Raw genomic sequence first — 23896 nt, 5'->3', positions numbered from 1 at the left:
GTACCACGTGGCATTGGCTGTAATGTCTCTGATACTGAACTGGGCCTCAGCCTGCTCGAACCAAACGTGGGGCTGAGTGGCCCAGAAAGTCGGGAGCTTCAGAGAGACCGCACTGTGCGAGTTGCTTGAACTCATGGCTGGTCGCTGAGTCGCCGGCTCCAGATGCCGTCTGGAACGTCAGGGTCACCAATGTAGTCGCGCGCAAACGCGCTACTAAAGAAACACATGGAGGCAGAGAGAGCTGAACTCAGAATGCCTTTACCGATTCAAAATCGTGCGCTTAGATCTCCCCTCCCATGGGCCCCCTCGACCCGCAGCGAGGACGTGACGTCAGCCTGTTCCCGGAAGGTCCGCCCTGAGCGGGTAGTTCCAAACGCACTACCACGCGTCTGCCCACGGCTCCCGATGGCAGTTCAAGTCCCACGTGTGCGGACCGCCACAATCCCATCAGACAAAATGTTAGCCCAGCCCAAGGAAAAGGAATTGTGAAAAAATGTGGAGAAAGATTGATGACAATATGAACTAGTTTGTTGAAAACTGGGTATCAATAAAAGAGTGAATGATGATGGTGGGGGCAGTTATTTGGCACAAGGTGACTGATGACCAAGGGACATAAACTGATGGAGAATTTTTAACTGAGGAACCATGAGCCAATGTAATTCAAAAATCAAACTTTCAGGAACCAGATTTGCCATGCATCCAATGTCGCCTCCAACCTCATTCGAAATTGTCTCTTCACCTCTGAAATAGCCCTCTGTAAATCATACCTGATTTTCTGGTACAGGCCTGGGTCGCCAGACTTGAATGACACAGATCTAGCCTTCAGCAGATGACAAATCTCCTGGTTCATCCACCGCTTTTGGTTTGGGAATGTACATTAAGTCTTTGTAGGCACAAACCCATCCACACAGATTTTAATAAAGTCGGTAACAACTGCAGCATACTCATCCAGGTTCGAAGATGAATCCCTGAATACAGTCCAGTCCACTGATTCAAAGCAATCCTGTAAGCACTCCTGTGCTTCCCTTGTCCATACCTTCTTGGTCGTCACTACTAGTGCTGCAGCCTTCAGTCTCTGCCTGCACTCAGGGAGTAGAAGTACAGCCAGGTGATCGGAGTTCCCAAAGTGAGGGCATGGAATAGCACAGCAGGCATTCTTGATGGTAGCGTAGCAATGGTGGTATAGTAAGTGATCTGTTGACTGGCCTGGTTAAGATCTCCCTAAAACAATGATGCGCTGTTTCATGCATATTGATCACATTGCTCAGATCATCTAAAGCCTGATTGACATTGGCCTGAAGTGGAATGTATACTGCTACCAAATGACCCTGGAGAACTCCCGTGGTAGGTAAAAAGGATGGCACTTAACTGCTAGATATTCCAGGTCTGGTGAGCAGAATTGGGACAGCACTGATATATTTGTGCACCAAGAAGAGTTGATCATCAGGCATACTCTTCCACCTCTGCTTTTGAGAGACTCAATAGATCTGTCCTGACGGTGTATAGTAAACCCGACAATCTGAATCACTGCATCCGGTACTGAGGGGGTTAACCAAGATTCCAAGAAACAAAGGACACATGCAGTCCTAATGTCCCTCAGATTCAGTACCCTTGCCCTGAGATCATCGATTCTATTTTGACAAGGTACTCCATGCAAGACTTATTGAGAAAGTAAGGAGGCATGGTATCCAAGGGGACATTGCTTTGTGGATCCAGAACTGGCTTGCCCACAGAAGGTAATGAGTGGTTGTAGTTGGGTTATATTCTGCATGGAGGTCGGTAATCAGTGGTGTGCCTCAGGGATCTGTTCTGGGACCCCTACTCTTCGTGATTTTTATAAATTATCTGGATGAGGAAGTGTGGATGGGTTAGTAAATTTGCTGATGACACAAAGGTTGGAGGTGTTGTAGACAGTGTGGAGAGCTGTCAGAGGCTACAGCAGGACATTGTTAGGATGCAAAACTGGGCTGATTTTGGTAGGTCAAATATGATGACAGAATATAGCATTAATGGCAAGACTCTTGGCAGTGTTGAGGATCAGAGGGATCTTGGGGTCCGAGTCCATAGGACACTCAAAGCCGCTATGCAGGTTGACTCTGTGGTAAAGAAGGCATCCAGTGCATTGGCCTTCATCAACCGTGGGACTGAGTTTAAGAGCCGAGAGGTAATGTTGCAGCTACTACAGACCCCGGTGAGACCCCACTTGGAGTACTATGCTCAATTCTGGTCATCTCACTACAGGAAGGACGTGGAAACCATAGAAAGAGTACAGAGGAGATTTACAAGGATGTTGCCTGAATTGGGGAGCATGCCTTATGAGAATAGATTGAGTGAACGCAGCCTTTTCTCCTTGGAGCAATGGGGGATGAGAGGTGACCTGATAGAGGTGTACAAGATAATGAGAGGCATTGATCGTGTGGATAGTCAGAGGCTTTTTCTGAAATGGCTAGCACGAGGGGGCATAGTTTTTAAGGTGCTTGGAAGTAAGTACAGAGGAGATATCAGGGGTAAGTTTTTTTTTAGAGTGGTGAGTGCATGGAATGGGCTGCTGGCAGCGATGGTGGAGGCAGAAACGATAGGGTCTTTTAAGAGACTCCTGGATAGGTACATGGAGCTTAAAAAAATACAGGGCTATGGGTAACCCTAGGTAATTTCTAAAGTACGTACATGTTCAGCACAGCTTTGTAGGCCAAAGGGCCTATATTATGCTGTAGGTTTTCTATGTTCCTATTCACCAGAGACTGCATGTTTGTCAGCAAGAGCGGTATAGGGAATTTAAAACCTCGTTTCCTTAAACATACTTGTAACCCCGCTCTGCACCCGCACTTCCTCCATGGTGTCCTACGTGGACGCTTCCGACCACAATCGGTGTTGTTTCTGTCAGTTTTAAGCAGCGATAGTTAAGATTAAACACATTAAGGTATCTTTGTTGGCTATACTGACCGTGGAAGCAGTTGTGCTTTTCAGCTGTATCAGGCTGAAACTGGAATATTTAATTGAATCCATTGAGAGTACTGCTGTTATTCGAGTCACGCCTAGGTGCCCTGTATTAGCCATTTTGCCAGGTTTGCAGGACATTACTTCCTACAAAGCGAAACCCAATAGCATGAATGGCAGCCATACTTTACTACCAGATGAACTCAATGCCTTCTATGCCCGCTTTGAAAGGGAGAACACAACTACAGTTGTGAAGATCCCTGCTGCACCTGATGACCCTTAGTCGGCTCCATCTTGGGTACCAGCCTACAAAGAACCCAGGACATCTTCGAGGAGGGGTGTCTCAGAAAGGCAGTGTCCATTATTAAGGACCTCCAGTACCCAGGGCATGCCCTTCTGTCACTATTATCATCAGGCAGGAGATACAGAAGCCTGAAGGCACACACTCAGCGATTCAGGAACAGCTTCTTCCCCTCTGCCATCCGATTCCTGAATGAACTTTGAACTCTTGAACACTACATCTCTTTTTTTTTTAAATATACAGTATTTCTGTCTTTTGCAGTTTTTAATCTATTCAATATATGTATACTGTAATTGATTTAATTTATTATTATTTTATATTTTTCTCTTCTATATTATGTATTGCATTGAACTGCTGCTGCTAAGTTAACAAATTTCACGTCACGTGCCGGTGATAGTAAACCTGATTCTGAGATATTACTGGAAATCGTAACAAGGTCCATAGGGACTAGTGTTGAGACTTCTGTTGTTTGCAATACATATCAACAGATGGCCTGTGGGAGGCATGGTAGTAAACTAGCAGACAACACAAACGTTTATGGGGACCACAGACTACAGATGCTGGGATCTACAGCAAACACAAAATGCTGGAGGAATTCTGCAGGTCAGGTAGCATCTGTGGAGGTAAATAGACCATCAATGTTTCAGGTCAAGGCTCTTTTGTCTGGACTGCTAAATTGGTGGAGTAATAGACACTGAATGTTGGCTTGGTGTATAGCATGACATGGATTAACAGAAGAGTCTAGTGAGTCTAATGATGGCAAAAGCTTCCAATGTATGTAAAAATTAAAATACTGTATTAGCAAAAGTGCCATTGAGCAGAAAATCCTACAAAAAGTAGTGGATACAGCCCAGTCCATGATGGGTAAAGTCCTCTCCACCATTGCGCACATCTACATGGAGCACCTTTCACTGATTTTATTGTGTTTCTTGTATTTACTGTAATTACCCACAAGAAAATGAAAATGCATTTCAGGCTGTATATGTTGACATATATGTACTTTGATAATAAATTTACTTTTTTTTGAGTTTTCAAGTTAACATGATTCCTTTATGGATAAAATTGAGGAAGAGAAATGGCACAGGGATTAAACAAACATTGGGTGTCTTCCTTTGCAGAAGGCACAAAAATCCCTGAAAATAGCAGAGCATGAATATGATGAATGATAAGCTGAAGGAAATTAACAGTGGTGAAGGCAACTGTTTATTAGAGTGGAGAGTTATGAGGAGAAGCCAGGAGAATGGGATTGAGAGCCATAATAGAATGGAGGAGCAGACTCGATGGGCAAAATAGCCTAACCTGCTCCTGTGTCCTATGGTCTCTTGGCCAAGAAATCCTCAGGATGTGGTGATCTGCATCTTGGGATTTTCAAAGTGCTCTGGAGCCAATGATTGCACTGATTGTCATCTTCCAACAATGCACCAATTATAAAACAGTTTTCTGATTAGATAGCAAATATAACCTGCTATTTAAGAGAACAGTGAATACAGGAAACTAAAAGCCAATTAACATGACATTCATGGTAGGAAACTGCTGGTATTAATTATTTCAAGCTGGGCCAAAGGAGCTGTATTTATGCTTTATACCTTGATAGCTATGAACATGTTAACAGGACCCTTGACAAATCATAAGGGTGTCAAAGGTTACAGGGAGAAGGCAGAAGAGTGGGCTTGAGAGGGTAAATAAATCAGTCACGATGGAATAGCAGAGCAGACTTGATGGACCGAATGCCTGGTTCTGCTTATTCTGGCTTCTTCCCCTTCTTTTCCAGGTCCAGTGGACGTTTTGACCCGAAATGCTGACTGTTTATTCATTTCCATAGATACTGCCTGAGTTCCTCCAGCATCTTGTGCATTACTCTAGATTTTCAGCATCTGGCATCTCGTGTTTCTGATTCTGCTCCCTCGTCTTATGGTGTTATAACAGGATGGGGGAAAAAGATCACTTTTAAAAGGTCTGTTAGGAATAGATTGGATAAATGGTTACGGTATAGCTCAAGTCAAGATTTAAATTTATTTATCACACGTACATCGAAATATACAGTGAATATGTTTGTGTTAACAACCAACACACCCAAAGATGTGCTGGGGGCAGCCCACAAGCATCGCCACACATTCTGGCACCAACATAGCACATTCTCAATGCTCGGCAGAATAATACCTTGTATGCTACCTGGGTGATGGCACACCTCCCCTCACCATTCCCCTTTCCCTTTCTCACATTTCCCTACCTGCCCATCACCTCCCTCTGGTGTTCCTCTCCCCTTTTTTCTTTCTTCCATGGCCACCTGTCCTCTTCTATCAGATTCTCCCTTCTCTAGCCCTGTATCTCTTTCACCAGTCAATTTCCCAGTTCTTTACTTCATCCCTCCCGGGTTTTCACCAGCAGGATGCTGACGGGTCTCAGCCCAAAATGTCAACTGTACTCTTTTCCATCGATACTGCCTGGCTTGCTGAGTTCCTCCAGCATTTTGTGTGGGCTGACACTCCTTTTGAGTTGAAGCAGAAATAAAGCAATAATACTGGGCTTGAAAGTCTGGAAGGAAGGATGGCCCTCCATCTTGGCTTCAGGACAAAGGCAGTGCTGCAGCTTCAGACATGCCAACTTCTGGGCTTCTCAGGTGAAATAAATTACCTCAACATACTATCCAAAAGGGTCAGGAGAGTTCTCCCACTGCCCTGGTCAAGTCCCAAAGCAAGGATGTATTGGTGGGTTTTTATAAGGTGTTGGTCAGACCACCTCTGACCAAGTTTGGTCTCCATATCTGAAGGGAAGATGTGGTGGCCCTGAAGAGGGCTCAGTGGACCTTCACAAGAACGATCCGAGGAATGAAAGGACTCTTTGATGGCGCTGGGCCTGTACACAATGGAATTCAGAAGAACAGGTAGGCAGAACTATCACTGAACACTACAGAATACTGAAAGATCTGGAGAGAGTGGATATAGACAAGAGGCTTCCCTTAGTAGGAAAGTCCAAGACTGGCAGAGCCTCAGAATGAATGTTGCAATGAACTGAGATGAGGGGAAATTTCTTCAGCCAGGGGTGAATCTGTGGGACCTGTTGTCACAGAGGGCAGTAGAGACCAAGTCATTGGGTGTATTTAAGGCAGAGATTGATAGATCCTTGATTGGTAAAGGGATTTTGGGTTATGAAGCATACAAGATATATACTGGTAGGGCTATAGAATGGGATGGAGTAAAAAAATTAGCCATGAATGCATGGCAGCTCTCACTTGATGTGCTGAACGGTCTAAACTTGTGCTCTTATTTAACCTTAGGGGAGCAGTTTAATTTAACATTTTTTCCATTGTCATTCGTGGATCACAGTCGTTCATTAGTTGAGGGACTTTTTGGAGGTCTTGAAAGGTTTTAGAAAAATTAAAGGACTCTGCAGTTCGCGTTCTCAATATTATTTATTATTTATTTATTGTATTTGCACAGTATGTCTTCTTTTGCACTTTGGTGGTTTGTTCATCTTTGTTGTGTGTAGTTTTTCATTGATTCCATTGTATTTACCGCAAGAAAATTAATCTCAGGGTTGTGTGTGATGACACACATGCACTTTGATAACAAATTTACTTTGAACTTAGATTCCTGTATTATATATGCCAGTAGCTCTGCAATTAATTGATCTCCTTAAACACAACAGCAAGTGTGCATAAAATTTGTCTTAAAATATCTGTCAGCATCATGGCCAACAGAGGTGAGAACCCAGAGCCACAACTACATTTTGGCTGCTATAATCCATCAATGTTCTTTATTATCTAAAATGATATAGAACAGTACAGCACAGGATCAGGCCTTTTGGCCACAATGTTACGCTGAACCAATTAAACTAGTTATTAAAAGTCCAACTAATCCCTTCTGTCCATATCCCTCTAAGCTTTGCACGCTCATGTGCTTATCCAAGAGTCTCTATCATGTTTACTTCCACTTCCACGTCCGGCAGCATATTCCAGGCACCTACCACGCACTTTCTTTAAACTTAACACCTCTCATTTTAAATGCATGCCCTTGACTGACCCCAGACAAAAGACAGAGTAGGCTGTCAACTCTATGCTTCTTAATCTTATAAACTTCTATCAGGTCCCCCTCAGCCTTCACTACTCCAGAGAAAACAATTCAGGTTTGTTCAATTTCTCCTTATAGCAATGCACTCCAATTCAAACAGCATCCTGGTAAACCCCTTCTGAACCCTCTCCAAAGCATCCATGTCCTTCCTATAATGCAGGCAACCAGAATTGAAAGCAATCCTCCAGATGTGTTGTGACTGGAACATAACCTCCTGACTTTAATTCAATGCCTTGACCAATAAAAGCAAGCATGCCACAAGCCTTTCTTACTACCCTAACATTCCGTGCAGTCATTTTCTACGGACTCTGATTAAAAAGGGTATTAATTCTCTGTATCTCCTGCTATCACTTTACTTACCACCCAGACCTCTTCCATCTTGTATGCTCTGAGAACTTGGATTTGGAAAATCATCTTCAAATTAAGACCATAAATTTCACCCCCTTCAGCCCATTGCACCACCGCCACCTTGTCGTTGGACGGATCTTGGAAAACTCTGCGAAGTTCCGGTGTGTAAGGTACGAACACTGAAACAGCACAGAAACAAAAGTATTACAGCATGTATGAAACCCATTCAGTACTGACCATGCAAGAGCAATAATTTCTATATCTTGCTGCAGGTATGCATGGCTGAGGTATCCTGAATGGTACAGAATACTTGCAATCATCACCAAGCATACCAACTTCTGACCTTATCACGGAAGAAAATGATGGCTCTGATGAAACAGCAAAAGATGGTTTGGTGTAGGATACCTTTCTGAGGAACCAGGGTACACATCTGAACACAGTCATTCATTATTTGAGAGACTTTTTGGAGGTCTTGAAAGGTTTTAGAAAAATTAAAGGCCTCTGCAGCTCATGTTCTCAATGTTATTTATTACTTTATACTTTATCGTTGTCAAACAATTGGTACTAGAACGTACAATCCTCACAGCGATATTTGATTCTACGCTTCCCACTCCCTGGATTACAAATATTAAAAATAGTAAAAAATTAGTAAATATAAAAAATTTAAATTATAAATCATAAACAGAAAATAGAAAAATGGAAAGTAACGTCCTGCAAAAAAACCGAGGTGCAGGTCCGGATACTTGAAGGGTACGGTCCAGATCCGGGTTAGGAACGTTCAGCAGTCTTATCACAGTTGGAAAGAAGCTGTTCCCAAATCTGTTCTCAAATCTTGAGTCTTCAAGCTCCTGAATCTTCTCCCAGAGGGAAGAGGGACGAAAAGTGTGTTGGCTGGGTGGGTCGTGTCCTTGATTATCCTGGCAGCACTGCTCTGACAGCATGCGGTGTAAAGTGAGTCCAAGGACGGAAGATTGGTTTGTGCGATGTGCTGCGCTGTGTTCACGATCTTCTGCAGCTCTTTTCAGTCTTGGACAGGACAAGTTCCATACCAGGTTGTGATGCACCCTAGAAGAATGCTTTCTATGGCGCAGCTATAAAAATTATTGAGGGTTTTAGGGACCAGGCCAAATTTCTTTAGTTTTCTCAGGAAGTAAAGGCGCTGGTGGGCCTTCTTGGCAGTGAACTCTGCTTGGTTGGACCAAGTCAAGTCATTAGTTCCCAACAACAATAACCATCTTCCTTTAAGCAAAATATGCCTCAAATCACTGAAAAACTTTCCCTTCAATCCCACTCATTTTTTGATGCCACCTATGATTAAATGTCGCCTTGATACTAAATGTAGTCACACCCATGTCATTACTAGAGTTTTGCCCTTTGACTTATGTTCAAAACAAAGCTGTGATGAAGTCCAGAGGCAAGTAGTCAGCAAAATCCAAATTGGACATCAGTGTTGGGTGGGTAAGTAGTATTTGATCACACTGTTGGCAGTAATGACCATTGATTTGACTGAAGTAGACCAACTGGGCAAGAATTAACCAAATTCGATTTGCTGATCTGTTTGATTACGAAATGCCTAGACGATATTCCAAATTATAGGTTAGATGCCAGTATTAGAGTGGCAAGTACCACAAAGCTCCTTCATTGAAAATTTTAGTGCAGTTACTTAGAGTTGGCAAGACGACAACTGCAGTAAAATGAAATCTTTACTTAAGACCCAAAGCATTCAGAGGAATCCCACGTGGTCACAGGGAGAACATACAAACTTACAGACAGGAGTAGATCTGAACCCAGATCGCTGGCACTGCAATAGCATTGTGCTAATCACTACATTTCTGTGCCACCTATAAATGCTGCTTGAACTTTTGTGCAGTTATTTAGCAACTTGGCAAGTCCACATCTAGACTACAATGTAGTCTTTACTCAAAGGAGGATATACTTGCTTTATGGGGGGGGGGGGAACAGAGATTTACAGGGTCAAAAGTTGCAATGAGTGGGCCAATGACAGATGAGTTAAGGGAGGCCAATGCTTGCAATAATATCTCCGTAGGTTTTCAGATAAATATGGATAAGGACAAGACTGCACCTCAGGAGGGTGTGCCAAATTAAGGAAAGGTTAATTGCAAAAGTTTTAGACAGGAGTTAGGAGAGAAGACTGGGAGCAGCTGCAAGTTCACATCTGATACGCAGGAGTCAATTAAAGAGCGGGTCAGAATTCAGAGACCCAACCAGTGTGTTTAAGAACAAAAGACAAGGAACCTTGGGTGATGAGAGATATTGTAAATTTAGTCAAAAAGGAAATGGAGACGTACACAAGTTCAGACAGGACTTCACGGAGGATATAGAGGATAACTACATGAAAAGTTACAGGGTGACCTTGGTCTGCTTCATATGTGGGCTGACGATTGGCAATGGATTTCAATCCAAATAAATATGAGATATTGTATTTTAAGATATCAAACCAAAATAGGAATTACACAGTGAATGGCAGGGTTTGGGGGAGTGTTATGGAACAGAGGGACTATGTCTGCAAGAGCACAGTTCAATGAAAGCACCATCACGGGTTTTGCAGATAGGATGATGAAGGTGGCATTTGGCACCTTCATCAGTCAGGATACTGAGTATAGGACTTGTAAAATTATGTTGCAGTTATACAAGATGTTGGTGTGGCCAAATTTGGACTATTGGCTACAGTTTTGATCACTCTGTTATAGGAAATATGTTACTAAACTCGAGAGTGAACAAAGGATTTACCAGGATGTTGTCTGGACTTGGGGGCCTGAGTTACAAGGAGAGATTGTGTAGAAGAGCACTTTATTCCCGGGAACATGGAAGATCAAGGGGTGATCTGATAGAGATATACAGGATCATGAGGGACATAGAGTGAGTGAAAACACATGCCATTTTTCTCCAGAAGGGGTGCTAAAAATAAGAGCCCACAGTTTTAATATCAGAGGGAAGGTATTTAAGAGAGGACAATGTGTGCAGCTTCTTCACACAAAGGGTGCAGTGTCAGAAATAAGTGGTAGAGGCAGGCACATTAGCAATATTTAAAAGTTATCTAGTTAAGTACATGGGTAGGAAAGGTTCAGATGGCTATGGGCAAAAATTGGGCAGATGGGACAAACTGGCTGAGGAACATAGTTGGCATGGACAAGTTGAACCAAGGGCCTGTTTCCATGCTGCAAGACTAAATTTAAGAAATTTGATAAATTGTCAGGGTAATTCCTGTGCTTGTTGAGAACGTGGGAGGCATAGCCAGTGAGTCAGCAAGAATCCTGCTTGAGCTCTCATGTCTTCTTCTGCCAGTTTCTTAGATTTAAGCAACCTCCCTCAAAAGATAATTGACAGGTCAGCTTTTTTTGAACTACTCTCCTAAACGGTGGAATTCAAAACGTCAAGCTATGAAGATCTAGCTTCAGATAACACTTTTAAACTCCAACTTAAAACCTTGCTTTTTATGTTTATTTTATTTTCTTGTTTCACATTGTTAAACACTTTGAATTACATTGTCTGTATGAAAAGTGCTCTATAAATAAGTTATTATCATCTGCATCCTTATCATACAATTGAACAGAAATATGCAGCACCAAATGCTTTTTTAAAATCTGAAACAATTAGTTTTAAATTTTACCTATATCGCTTTCCATCACTGTGAATTCCTCTGATGTCTCTCTTCCCAGTACATTAACAGCGGTTATCTGTATCATCATGGTGTTAAATATTAAGAAATCATATTCAACAAAGTTAGCCTTTCCCACATTTGTGCAGTTATTTGATGACCTAAGAAGAAAAACAAGAATCAATTTGTCACTTTTCATTTAAGAAATTTGACTTCTTTTCCTTTCTACATTTCCACAAGTGTCTGGTACCATCCAGTACATCAAGCCTTTTTGGATCTTGAATGGTGATTAGTATTAGACCAAATGATTACAGAGGGTGTTGCATTAAAGCCGGATTCCTGTGATTAGGCTAGTGTTAAATAGGTGGCTTGCAGGGTGGTACGGCTCATTGGGCCGGAAAAGCCTGTTCTGCGCTGTATTTTAAAATAAATAAATAAATAAACAAAACAGTACTCACTTGAGACAGCTGATGTAGCTGGTTTCTATATTTGTGTCTCTTCCTTGGTTCCATGAACAGTTGATTTTAGTGAAGTTATGAGTTATGCATTTCAGGTCCCGAGGGGCATCTGGAGGATCTAAAGCAGCAAGAATATTTCAAATTCAACTTCTGAATAGTCATGATAGGTAAACTATCAAACTGTTTGACCAAATATGCAATGCATTTTTGATATCTCTAGTTTCACATTTTAGCAATTCTGGAGGTGAACTATTTGATATTTAATCCTTCACTTTAAATTCTATTACAATTGCCACATTAGGGGAATTAGTCTGGGGGCTGCAAGGAGGTCAGAGAAATTGTCATGGTCAATACCATGATCACATGGGATCTAAGTGGATACAAAATTGGCTTGGTGGTAGAAGACAGAGGGTGATAGTGCGGGGTTGCGGAAGGGAAGAACTGCTTTTTCCCCAAACACCAATTCACACTAATCCTCTTTCATTCTCCACATATTCCCATCAACTCTTCCTCCAATGCACTGTCCTAACAATTCTGTAGGCCACAGGGTAGTTCAGATTGATAATTTAAAACCATAAAGCAAATTTCACACTTATCAAAATCACTACTGAACTACTTTGACAAACAGAGTAGCTTGAATCCTAATAATCAACGATGTTGGAGTCCCAGTCAGAAACTTCTTACAAATGTGCAGTAAGTTTTCCCCGAGCTTGTCAATGGGTGCACTAATTGCTAATGACCTGAAGAGACAATCTCAGAGTGAAGAACGAATAAACACTCCAAACAAGAAGTTAAATGAGTTGATCTGGATCCCAGCACAATCTTCATCACTACCCACTGTACCACCAATTTTGGCGTCTGCCACAAACTTACTAACTATATCATCCAGCACTGATTCCTGCAGCACATCACTGGTCCTGGGCTTCCAATCTGAAAAACAACCCTTCACAACACCCTCTGACTTCTATCACCAAACAGTTTTGTACTCATTTGGCTAAATCATCTTTGATCCCATGTGATCTAACCTTCTGGACCAACCTACCACGCAGAACCAAGAAACAGGAAGTTGAGGGGTGACCATACACCAAAATAAAATCATGAGTTTTGACAGGGTAGACAGTTAATTGAGTGAGCAGCTTAAAGCTTCTCTGTGTCAACATCTCAGAGGATCTATCCTGGGGCCTACTTCAATAGGAGTTTGAGGAAATTTGCAACATCAGCAATGAATCTAACACATTTCTACAGATGTATGGTGGAGAGCATTCTAAATAGTTGCATCACAGCCTGGCATGGAGCCTCAAATGCACAGGATCACAAGAGGCAACAGAGGACTATAGACTCAGCCTGTTCCATCACTGGCACAAGACATTGAGGATCATAAGGCAGTCTCTCAAGAAGGCAGCATCTATCATTAAAGACCCACACCATCTGGGACATGTATTCTTTGTGTTACTATGGTAACAGGAAGGAGGTAGGTTCAATGTTTTAAGATCAGCTTCTTCCTCTCTACTATTGGACTTCTGAATGGTTCATGAACCCATAAACATAACCTCATTTATTTATCTTTTGCACTATTTAGTTATTTGTAATGATTTTAACTTCTTGCACAGTACTGTTGCTGCAAAACAACTCCAACAGGCTAGAAGTCTACTGGGGTTTCCCTGTGAGGTTCGTATTCTGCCGATCACGTGCAGAAACCGTTGAGTTCTTGATTTAGTCAGGGCATCAAAGGTTCTGGGGAGAAGGCAGGACCATAGGGTTGAGAAGGAAAATAAATCAGCCATGATGTAATGGTGGTGCAGACTCGATGGGCCAAATGACCTAATTCTGCTCCTGGGTCGACGGTAACAACAAACGTCAGTGATAATAAACCAGATTCTGAAAAGCAAGAGGGTAGGAGCTTAACTTGAGAGAAACATGTTTTAAAGGGGGATTAGAAGGGAAAGTTTTCTGTACACAGAGCAGTGATTGATCTCCAGAGTTCGTTGCCAGGTGATGTAGGAATCAGATATAGTCAATAATATTTAAACAGGCACTACATAGAAATACACTGATGCAGGTAAAAGGGGTTCAAGCAGACAGGCAAAAAGGCAGGCATGGACATGGTGCTCCATAGGGCCACTTCTGTGCTATACATCCGCCACTATCTTCTGTCTAACAAAATTGTTTCCTTGATTCCTCACATCTGTTTTATAGGAGTTTTCTTGACTTGTACAGTACTGTGTATGGAACATATATATATAGCTACCGTGTCTAAAACTTTTGCACAATGCTGTATTTGTCAACATGGAGTGGAGAGCGAGTTTGTAAATCTGGAGGGAGCAAAAAATATTGGAAATGGTGAGGGTGGAGCACCGCAGGAGGGGTGTGGGACAGATGGTAGAGAAGGAATGTCAGGGGTGGGAGGTGGTACGGGTGCAGACACACCCAACCCTGAGACAGACACCAGGCAAGGTCATTTGATTCCAAACAATTGGCTTATTGATCATTACAGAATGTCTCTCCGGTGCTTCCAGCTCCCTCTCCTCTCTTCCCCTTATCCCAACCAGGATTCCACTCTCCTTGCACCCTTCCCACAATAAGAGACCCATATCATAATCAGGTTCATCATCACTCACAAATGTCATGAAATTACTTTTTGTGGCAACACTACAATGCAATACATAAAATTACTACCGTACTGTGCAAAAGAAGTAGGCAGCTGAGCAGTATATATGCTAAGACCTTTGCACAGTACTGTAACTGTAAGTTCAAACTCCTCCTTATAAAATCGACATTGTATCAGTATCTCCCCAATGATTACTCACATCCAGTTTGAACTAACATGATGTTAGACTCCTTTTCAGAAACACATGTCAGATTCTCTCCTTGTCTGCTGGTTAGGCCAAGGTTAATCAACGTTGCCACACTGGCACTGGAGTTGATCTTAGTGAATTGGCTCCTGGTGAGTGGACTGCCACCATATACCCATTGTACCTTGTCAGCTGCTCCAGCTTCACAAAATGAGCAGGTTATGTTGTGGCTTGAGCCAACATTTGCAACCAGTCTGCTGGGAGAAATGGAGCCACACGAATCTAGGAGAATGAGAAAAAATATTTCGTTTCATTATATTTTCTCACAACACAAGCTATTCACCCTTCAAGGTGATGAGAGCAATTCCATCAAGTGTGTTTCCCTATAAATTATTCCTTGCACGTCCATTAATTCACTTTGATTCTCAATAACCAACATGGGTTGACAGCACGAGTGATTACTGCCTCAATACCTGTATTTAATTTGGATAGAAACATGGATGAAGGAAAAATGGAGAACTACGAGGAGAGAAGGGTTAGATTTGTCCTGGAGTAGGTTAAAAGGTTGGCACCACATTGTGGACTGTAGGGCCTGTATTGTCCTGTAGTGTTCTATGTTCTTAACTGAAAGGAACTTTTAGGTACCCGGATACTGGGAAGGGATCAGTTCCTCCGCTGAATAGGAAAGGGCAGCAGAATGAGCACATGCTCAATAGGTGATTGGAGGTAATTTTAAATTTTAAATTCCTTGGTGTTATCATTTCAGAGGATCTGTGCTGGGACCTGTAAGTGCCATTACAAAGGAGGCATGGAATGCCTCTACTTACTTAGAAGTTTGCAAAGGTTCAGAATTTGTTCTAAAATCTTGACAAGCTTCAATAGATGCATAGTGGAAAATATCCTGACTGGTTGCATCGTGGCCTTGATATGAAAACGCCAATGTCCTTGAATGGAAAAGCCTAAAAAAGTAGTGAGTACAACCCTTCACAAGAAAGGCCCTCCCCACCAGTGAGCTCATCTACAATGAGTACTACCACAAGATAGCAGCATCCACCATTCAGACCATGCTCTCTCCTTGCTGCTGCCATTGGGGAGGTGGTACAGGAGCCTCAGGCCCCACACCATCAGGTTCAGGAACAGTTATCATCCCTCAACCAGCATGAGTAACTTCACTCACTTCAAATCCGAACTGACTCCACAACCTATGGACTCACTTTCAAGGACTCTACAACTCATATTCTTAGTATTATTTATTTACTACTTTTTTTGTATTTGCAGTTTGTCTTCTATTGCACATCCATTGTTTTTGTGCTTACTTTTTCATTGACACTACTGTATTTCTTTGCCCTACTGTGAGCGTCTGCAAGACAATGAATCTCAGGATGGTATATGGTGACATATACATACTTTGATAATAAATTTACTGTGAACTTTGAAAACTCCTTTGCATGCATCACTGAGAGAAAGCAGTCCTAACTGCCAAAGGTCTTCCCAACTTCCGCACTGGATTGAAATTCAACAGCTGATTTCCTATTCCTGAATTATGGTGGATCAGTGAGACCTGCACTATGGTCACCCAACCACCACTCTTGCCCCAACTTGTCAATGACAGTTTTGTCCTTGAATTCCCAGTAATTTGAGATGAATTTCTAGGACATTGTGACAAACAGAGCCCAGCTGGAAGAGACTCAGAAGCAATGATTTTATAGAGATTTTTCTGTCCTATAAGTTGAACTTCTTGAGAGTTACTGGCATTGCACTGTCAGAATCAGGCCCTTTAACTCACCATGCCCAGGCAAACTGTTGTACCCAACTTTAATAATCCTGTCTACTCGCATTAGGTCCAAAGAGTTCTACACCTTTGCCTTCCAAATCATTTCACTTCCATTTAAAGAAAAGGATTTTAAAATTTCACAGCCCATTGATTGTCCTGTTTCACCCTGAACATCCTTTTCCTGCTTCCTTTCATTTTGAAGGAATGTTTCCCTGCAGCTCAGCTCTTGCCAAGATAAACAACTCTTTAAAACGATGTAGGAAAAACATACAGTATTCTCTAAAAAGTATCCCAGCAAAGGACTGCCATGAGGATTAGTTTCATATAATAAGCTGATCATCTCATCAGTGTATTGGGTACCTCCAACATTAGCTGTTTTATTCTTATCATTCACAAGAGATTCACAGATATCAAAATAAATGACACGCACACAAAATATTAGAGGAATTCAGTACATCAGGCCGCATCCATAGAGATGAATAAAGAGCCAACATTTTGGGCTGAACTCCAAGAGGACCACAGCCTTGTCATAGGGTTTGGAGGCCATGTTGGCTGGAGTCAGGGCTTTATGCTTCAGCTCTTGGTAGGGTCACCCATGCCAAACAGGTCAAAGGTTAGAAGCCAGACAAAGAATGATCCTCCAGGTTTGGGGTTAAGCTCAGGACTAACAACCCTGACTGGTAAAACAAAACTGTTATGGAAACAGCAATGAAGAATCCTTCTACATTTGAGTGCAGTGGTATTCCTGAGTCTCCATCTGGGACTTGCATGACTGACAGTAAACCGACACAATGAAGGAAGCCACGAATGCCTGCCAAAGATGGAGGACCTTCATTGCTGCCCTAAACACCAGCGGTGTAACAGGCAGAAGTAGTAGTTTAGGACTGACAACCTGAGTCCTGATGAAGGGTCTAGGCCCAAAATGTTGGCTCTTTATTCCCCTTTGATAGATGCAACCTGACCTGCTGAGTTGCTCTAGTACTTTTTGTTACTCTGGATTTCCAGCATCTGCTAAATCTCGTGTTTATGAAAAGCATAAAAGTGTTTATGAAAAGTGCTAATACAACTTCCCGCATCTCTCAAAACATAAACATGATCAATTTTTTTTTAAAACATCAACACACATGATTAACAGGTTAAAATGTTTAAATGCCTAAATGGAAATGTATCAGCTAACAAGCTCTTTTCAGAGAAACTTAATAAGCATAGACTTGTTCTGAAATACAAGAGGTAGATATGTAAACTTTGCAAAGAGTCACTTCATACAAGTGGTGTGAAAACTGAGTAGCCTATTTGTACAGGCAGGGATTTGTTCGTCAATGAGTATATACATTGATTTTTTTAAAAATTGAGATGGATCTTGGAGCCAAACTTATGAGCAAACTGATCCATGAATAGTTAATAAATGGACAAGGGACTGGGTGCATTCCTACACAACCTCCATTCTATTCCTGGTAAACCACTCATCTCAAACTCTGCTGTCCACAGTCTATCTCAAATGAAGTCCTGTTCATCCTCTACCTTTATGTTTGCTGGCCTTTCGAGATTACCAATTAAGCAATACTCTAGTTATAAAACTCACATGGGTTTTCAAATTCCTCCATGGCTGAAGAACCAATAAGAGACAGAAGCTAGAAGTGAAGGGATCAGGTGCTATTAGGTTGTAGTAAGAGAAAGAAACAGGAAATGCAACATTTCAGAAGAAACATCGACAATTTATTTCTTCCCACCAATGCTGCTTAACCCACTGAGTTCTTTCAATAGATTGTGTTGTTCCTCCATGGTCACGTCCTTCTCATAGTTACAGAATCATAGAAAAGTACACCACAGAAACAGGCCTTTCAGCATATCTAGTTCTTGCTGAACCATTTAACCTGCCTACTCCAATTGACCTGCACCAGGACCATAGCCCTCCATACCCCATCATCCATGTACTATCCCAAACACCTCTTAAAGCACTGAAATCGAACTCATACACACCACTTGCGCTGGCAGCTTGTTCTATACTCTCACCACCCTTTGAATGGGGAAGTTCCCCGTAAACTTTCACCTTTCGCCCTCAACCCATGACCTCTGGTTGTAGTCCCACCCAGCTTCAGTGGGAAAAGCCTGCTTTTACCTTATCTATACTCCTCATAATTTTGTATACCTCAATCAAATCTTCCCCAATCTTCTAAATTCCAAGGAATAAGGTCCTATTCTAGTCAATTTCCACTTACAACTCAGATCCTCCAGTCCCAGCATAACTTCATAAATTTTCTCTGTACTCTTTCAACCCTATTAACATCTTTCCTGTATATCGATGACCAAAATTGCACACAATACCCCAAATTAGATCTTGTATAACATCCCATCTCCTGTACTCAGTACATTGATTTATGAAAGCCAATGTGCCAAAAGCTTTCTTTACCTGTGACGCCACTTTGAACAAATTATAGACCTGCATCCCCAGATCCCTTTGTTCTACCACACTCCTCAGTACCCTACTGTTCACTGTATAAGACATACCCTGGTTGGTCCTCTAAAAGTGCAACACCTCGTACTCGTCTGTATTAAATTCCACCTGTCATTTCTCTGCCCATTTCAGAATCAGGTTTATTATCACTGACATGTGTCGTGAAATTTGTTAACTTAACAGCAGTTTAATGCAATATGTAATATAGAGGAGGAAAAAATAATAACAAATAACAAATTACAATATACATATATTGAATAGATTAAAAAGTGTGCAAAAACAGAAATAATATATTCAAAAAGTGTTCACGGGTTCAATACCTTCCGATAACTTTCCCACTACTGAGGTCAGGCTCACTGGCCAATAATTTCCTAACTTATTTTTAGAGCCTTTATTAAATAGCAAAACAACGTTAGTTATCGCCCAATCCTCTGGTACCTCACCTATTGCCAAGGATGCTTTAAATATTTCTGCATGGAGCCAGAAGAGATAGGGGACATCTTAAATGGATTTTTTTTTTGCATCTGTATTTACTCAGGAGATGGACACAGTCCATAGAAATTAGGCAAAGCAACATTGAGTTCATAGATCCTGTACAGGTTACAGAGGAAGAGGAGTTTGCTGTCTTGAGGTAAATTAGGATGGCTAAATCCCCAGGGCCTGACAAGGTGTTTTCTTAGACCCTGGGGATTTAGCCACCCTGATTTGCTTTAAGACAGCAAACACCTCCTCCTCTAATCTGTATAGGGTACATGAACTCAATGCTACTTTGCCTACTTTCTATAGACTGTGTCCATCTCCTGAGTAAACACAGCTGCAAAAATATCCATTTAAGACCACCCCCATATCTTTTGGCTCAACGCCTGGATTACCATTCTGATCTTCCAGAGGACTAATTTTGTTCCTTGCAATCTTTTTGCTCTTAACATATCACCTTATCTGCAAAGGCAACCTCATGCCTTCTTTTAGCCCTCCTGATTTCTTTCTTAAGTGTTCTCTTACATTCTTTTACTCCACAAGTTCCTCATTTGTTCCTACCTGCCTATAGCTGCTATGTACCTTTTATTTTTCTTAACCAATGCCTCAATACCTTTTGATAGCAAAGGTTCCCTAATCTTGTTATCGTCACTTTTTACTCTGAAAGGCACATACAAACTCCATACTTAGAATTTCGCTTTTGAAGGCCTCCTACTTACCAAGTACATCTTTGTCAGAAAACAGCCTGTCCCAATCCACACTTGCCAGATCCTTTCTCCAATTTAGAATCTCAACCCGCAGACTAGACCCATTTCCTCGAGTTCGTGTTTGCTATTTTTTCCATATTTACTTTGAAACTAATAGCATTATGATCACAAGATGTCAAATGTTCCCCTACATAAACTTCTGTCACCTGCCATAACTCATTCCCTAATAGCAGATCCTGTATCACATGCTCTTTCGTTGAGACTTTTACAACCTGATTAAGGAAATGTTCCTGAACACATTTGACAGACTCTATCCCATCTAGTCCTTTTACAGTCTAGGATTCCCAGTCAATATGTGAAAAGTTAAAATCATCTACTATAACAACTACGTTTCTTGCAGCAGCCTGTGACCTCTTCACAAATTTGTTCCTCTAAACCCTGCAGACTGTTGGTTGGTTAGTAATACAGCCCTATTAACGTTGTTGTACCTTTCTTATTCCTCATTTCCACCTATAATACCTCACTGGACAAGTTCTCTGGTTTGTCCTGATTGAGCACTGCCATTACATTTTCCCTGACTAGTAAAACCACCCCTCCTCCTTTAATTCCTCCTACTCTGTCACATCTAAAACAACGGAACCTTGGACTGTTGAGCTGCCAGTCCTGCCCCTCCTGCAACTGCCTCACTAATGGCTACAATATCTTAATTCCACGTGTTGATCCATGCCCTGAGCTCATCTGCCTTTCCTACGGTACTTCTTGCATTGAAATCCATGCAGCTCAGGACACTGGTCTCACCATGCTCAACCTTGTCATTCCTGACTTTGTCTGAAGTCATAACAACACGTCTCCACAAGCTCCCTACTATGTGTTCTGGAACTCTGATTCCCATGCCCCTGCAACTCTAGTCTCTTCCCCTGCTTACCCCACCTCTAACTTTCAGAAAAACTGGCTCTCCAGTGATCTTCTGCAGACTCTCAGATTTAATTGCTTCATGGTTGACAGGTAAGTCTTCAGCTGCCAAGGCCCCAATCACTGGAATTTCAAGCATTATCCTCCCAAATTCTCTCTCCTCTTTTAAGCTCCTTACTGAGATGCCCTACTTACTTGGAGTTTGCAGAAATTTAGCATGTCACCAAAGATTCTTGCAAATTTCTACATGTAAGGAGTTTCTTCTTTATGTTACTGCGTATGTTAATTAAAATGGCTTCTTTGTTATGTTAAATGCTGAGAAAGTTCTCTCGCTAGCAGTTTGCTTGGGTTATATCATGTTATATCATTGATAACAGAGCAAATGAACCAATGGGTGTCCATGTTATTCTTTCTCGGGGTGATATGCTGTCTCATATGGCTGGGAACCAGGGGTTTTGGCGGGGAGTTGGAGGAGAGATCGGGAGGACGACGGACGTGCTGGGAGTGCTCTGGTTGATCACTTCGGGTGGACCCGAGCTGTGAGTTGAAGGGGTCAGAGTGGATCGCAGGGGGAAGGAAGAAGGTCCCGAGCTCCAACTGTGTGCACGAAGAAATTGAACTTTGATAAGTCTGGTGCCTTTTTTCATTCCCTTTTGTATTGTACCTCTAGTAATCTCATAGTTCTAGTAAGATTTATAAAGTGTAATTAGTAAGACGTACATTGTGTGCTGGCTGATGATTGGTGTTTGAAGCCGAATCAGGTGGCATTTGCACAGCAACCGACATAACCGGGAGACGGGGTTGGGCGGCGGACACGGTGTTTCCCCTAGATAAATACAAGCCAATGTAGCTGAGCATTACATATAAATGTACGGTGGAGTACATTCTGACGGTTGCATCACAGGCTAGTATGGAGTCTCCAATGAACCGGATCGCAAGAGGCTGAAGAGAGTTTAGACTCAGTCAAGCTCATCATGGCCACAGCCCTCCCCTTCGTCGACTGGAAGAAAAACAGCCCTCCCCTTCGTCGACTGGAAGAAAAACAGCCCTCCCCTTCGTCGACTGGAAGAAAAACAGCCCTCCCCTTCGTCGACTGGAAGAAAAACAGCCCTCCCCTTCATTGAGGGCATCTTCAAGAAGAGGTGCCTCATGGTGACCGCATCCATCAGTGAAGACCCTCGCCATCTGGGGCATATCTGCTTGTCAGCAAAAAGGTACAGGAAGTTGAAAACCCACACTCAACAATTCAGGAACAATTTCTTCCTCTGTCATTAGATTTCAAATGGTCCATGAATTCTACCCCTTTATTCCTTTTCTTTGCACATTTATTTTACATAAGAACATAAGAAATAGGAGCAGGAGCAGACCAGCCTGCACTGCCATTCAATAAGATCATGGCTGATCTGACCATGAACTCATCTCCACCTACCTGCCTTTTCCCCCATAACCCTTAATTCCTCTACTATGCAAAAATCTGTCCAACCTTGTCTTAAATATATTTACTGAGGTAGCCTCCACTGCTTCATTGGGTAGAGAATTCCAGAGTTCACACAAATTCCACAAATTTCAGGAATTTGTGGTAATTTTATGCCCTTGCACTATACTACTATTGCAAATGAACAAATTTCATACCGTACAATGAACCTAATTCTGATCAGACTCAAGTCTTTGAACACAATTTTGGTCACAATCTCTAATATAACTAAGTAACTTGTATCAGTTTTTGGTAATAAGTGCCCTGGGATGGAGGTACTTCACCAAATCATAAAAATCTTTGACATGGGAGTCAATTTATTCATGCTTTATTTTCCTCTGTGCCAAAGAAACCATCCCTCTGCCTCGATAGTTTCATCCCATTTCATAAGACCATAAGACATAGGCCATTTGGCCCATCGAGTCTGCTCTGCCATTCGATCATGGCTGGTCCTTTTTCCCCTCCTCAGCCTCACTCCCCAGCCTTCTCCCTGTAACCTTTGATGCCGGGTCCAGTCAAGAACCTATCAATCTTCATCTTAAATACACCCAATGACCTGGCCTCCACAGCTGCCTGTGGTAATAAATTCCACAAGTTCACCACTTTCTGACTGAAGAAATTTCTCCGTATCTGTTTTAAATGGATGCTCCACTATCCTGAGGCTGTGCCCTCTTGCTCTGGACTCTCCCACCATGGGAAACATCCTTTCCACATCTACTCTGTCTAGGCATTCAAAAGATTTCAATGAGACACACACCCTGCCCCCACCCCATACTTCTAAATTCCAGTGAGCACAGACTCAGAGCCACCAAACGTTCCTCATACGATAACCTTTTCATTCCTGGAATCATCCTTGTGAACATTCTCTGAACCCTCTACAATGCCAGCACATCTTTTCTTAGATGAGAAGCCCAAAACTGTTCACAATACTCAAGGTGAGACCTCACCAGTGCCTTATAAAGCCTCAGTATCACATCCCTGTTCTTGTATTTCAATACCCAGTTGAGTCAGTATCTGCATTTCTTGCTGATTTCTCAAGGAACAGCGAGGGCTGATTCGCCAAACATCCAAATTTCCAATTGGAGTGTAACAGTAATGATGGAGTAGTTAATTGCACCAAGATGAAAAACTTGCTGCACTCAGTAAGCTCCACCACCAATCATTAAAGAAACATAGCATCATTTAACTGAACAGGACAGGAAAAGAGAAGGATAAATATGACAACTACAAGCCAAATCATCAGTTTTAATAAATGCAAATCAAAATCAGATGTTAACTCACCACTGTTTTGAGCAAAAATGGGATCACATCCGGATAATGAGAGGACCAAAAACATAAACTGTAAAAACATGCAGGGCTTCATTCTGCCAGCCTTGAATTGATCCATTAAAGGGCTCTGCTTCCCTGCAACAGAATCAATGGTTCAAGTTAGATTTAACAGCAGAATTAAACCACAAAGAACTTGTTGCCACTTGTGAAGTGATATCGCAGATTTTGAACTTTGTACTAATTGACCGAACCCTGCAAAACAGATCTTGCTGGGCCAGACGCCCTGGACTTAGAAGATACAAA

General features: G+C 42.0%; 1 protein-coding gene across 11 annotated transcripts in view; it reads right to left on the bottom strand.

The window, feature by feature from the left end:
* Positions 1-23896, bottom strand: part of lifra (LIF receptor subunit alpha a) — a 195736-nt gene that overhangs the window by 57465 nt on the left and 114375 nt on the right. For all 11 annotated transcript variants that reach the window (XM_063049606.1, XM_063049604.1, XM_063049609.1 and 8 more), the window contains 5 exons: positions 23606-23728; positions 14541-14807; positions 11734-11851; positions 11288-11436; positions 7669-7835 (listed from right to left, as the gene is read on the bottom strand). In XM_063049606.1, the coding sequence (XP_062905676.1) occupies positions 7669-7835; positions 11288-11436; positions 11734-11851; positions 14541-14807; positions 23606-23728 (824 nt within the window). The remainder of the gene's footprint in view (positions 1-7668; positions 7836-11287; positions 11437-11733; positions 11852-14540; positions 14808-23605; positions 23729-23896) is intronic.

The sequence above is a fragment of the Mobula hypostoma genome, chromosome 5 (genome assembly GCF_963921235.1).
Source record: "Mobula hypostoma chromosome 5, sMobHyp1.1, whole genome shotgun sequence".
Taxonomy (NCBI): domain Eukaryota; kingdom Metazoa; phylum Chordata; class Chondrichthyes; order Myliobatiformes; family Myliobatidae; genus Mobula; species Mobula hypostoma.
Note: the sequence above shows the minus strand (reverse complement) of the source record. Positions and strands in the feature narration are given on the sequence as shown.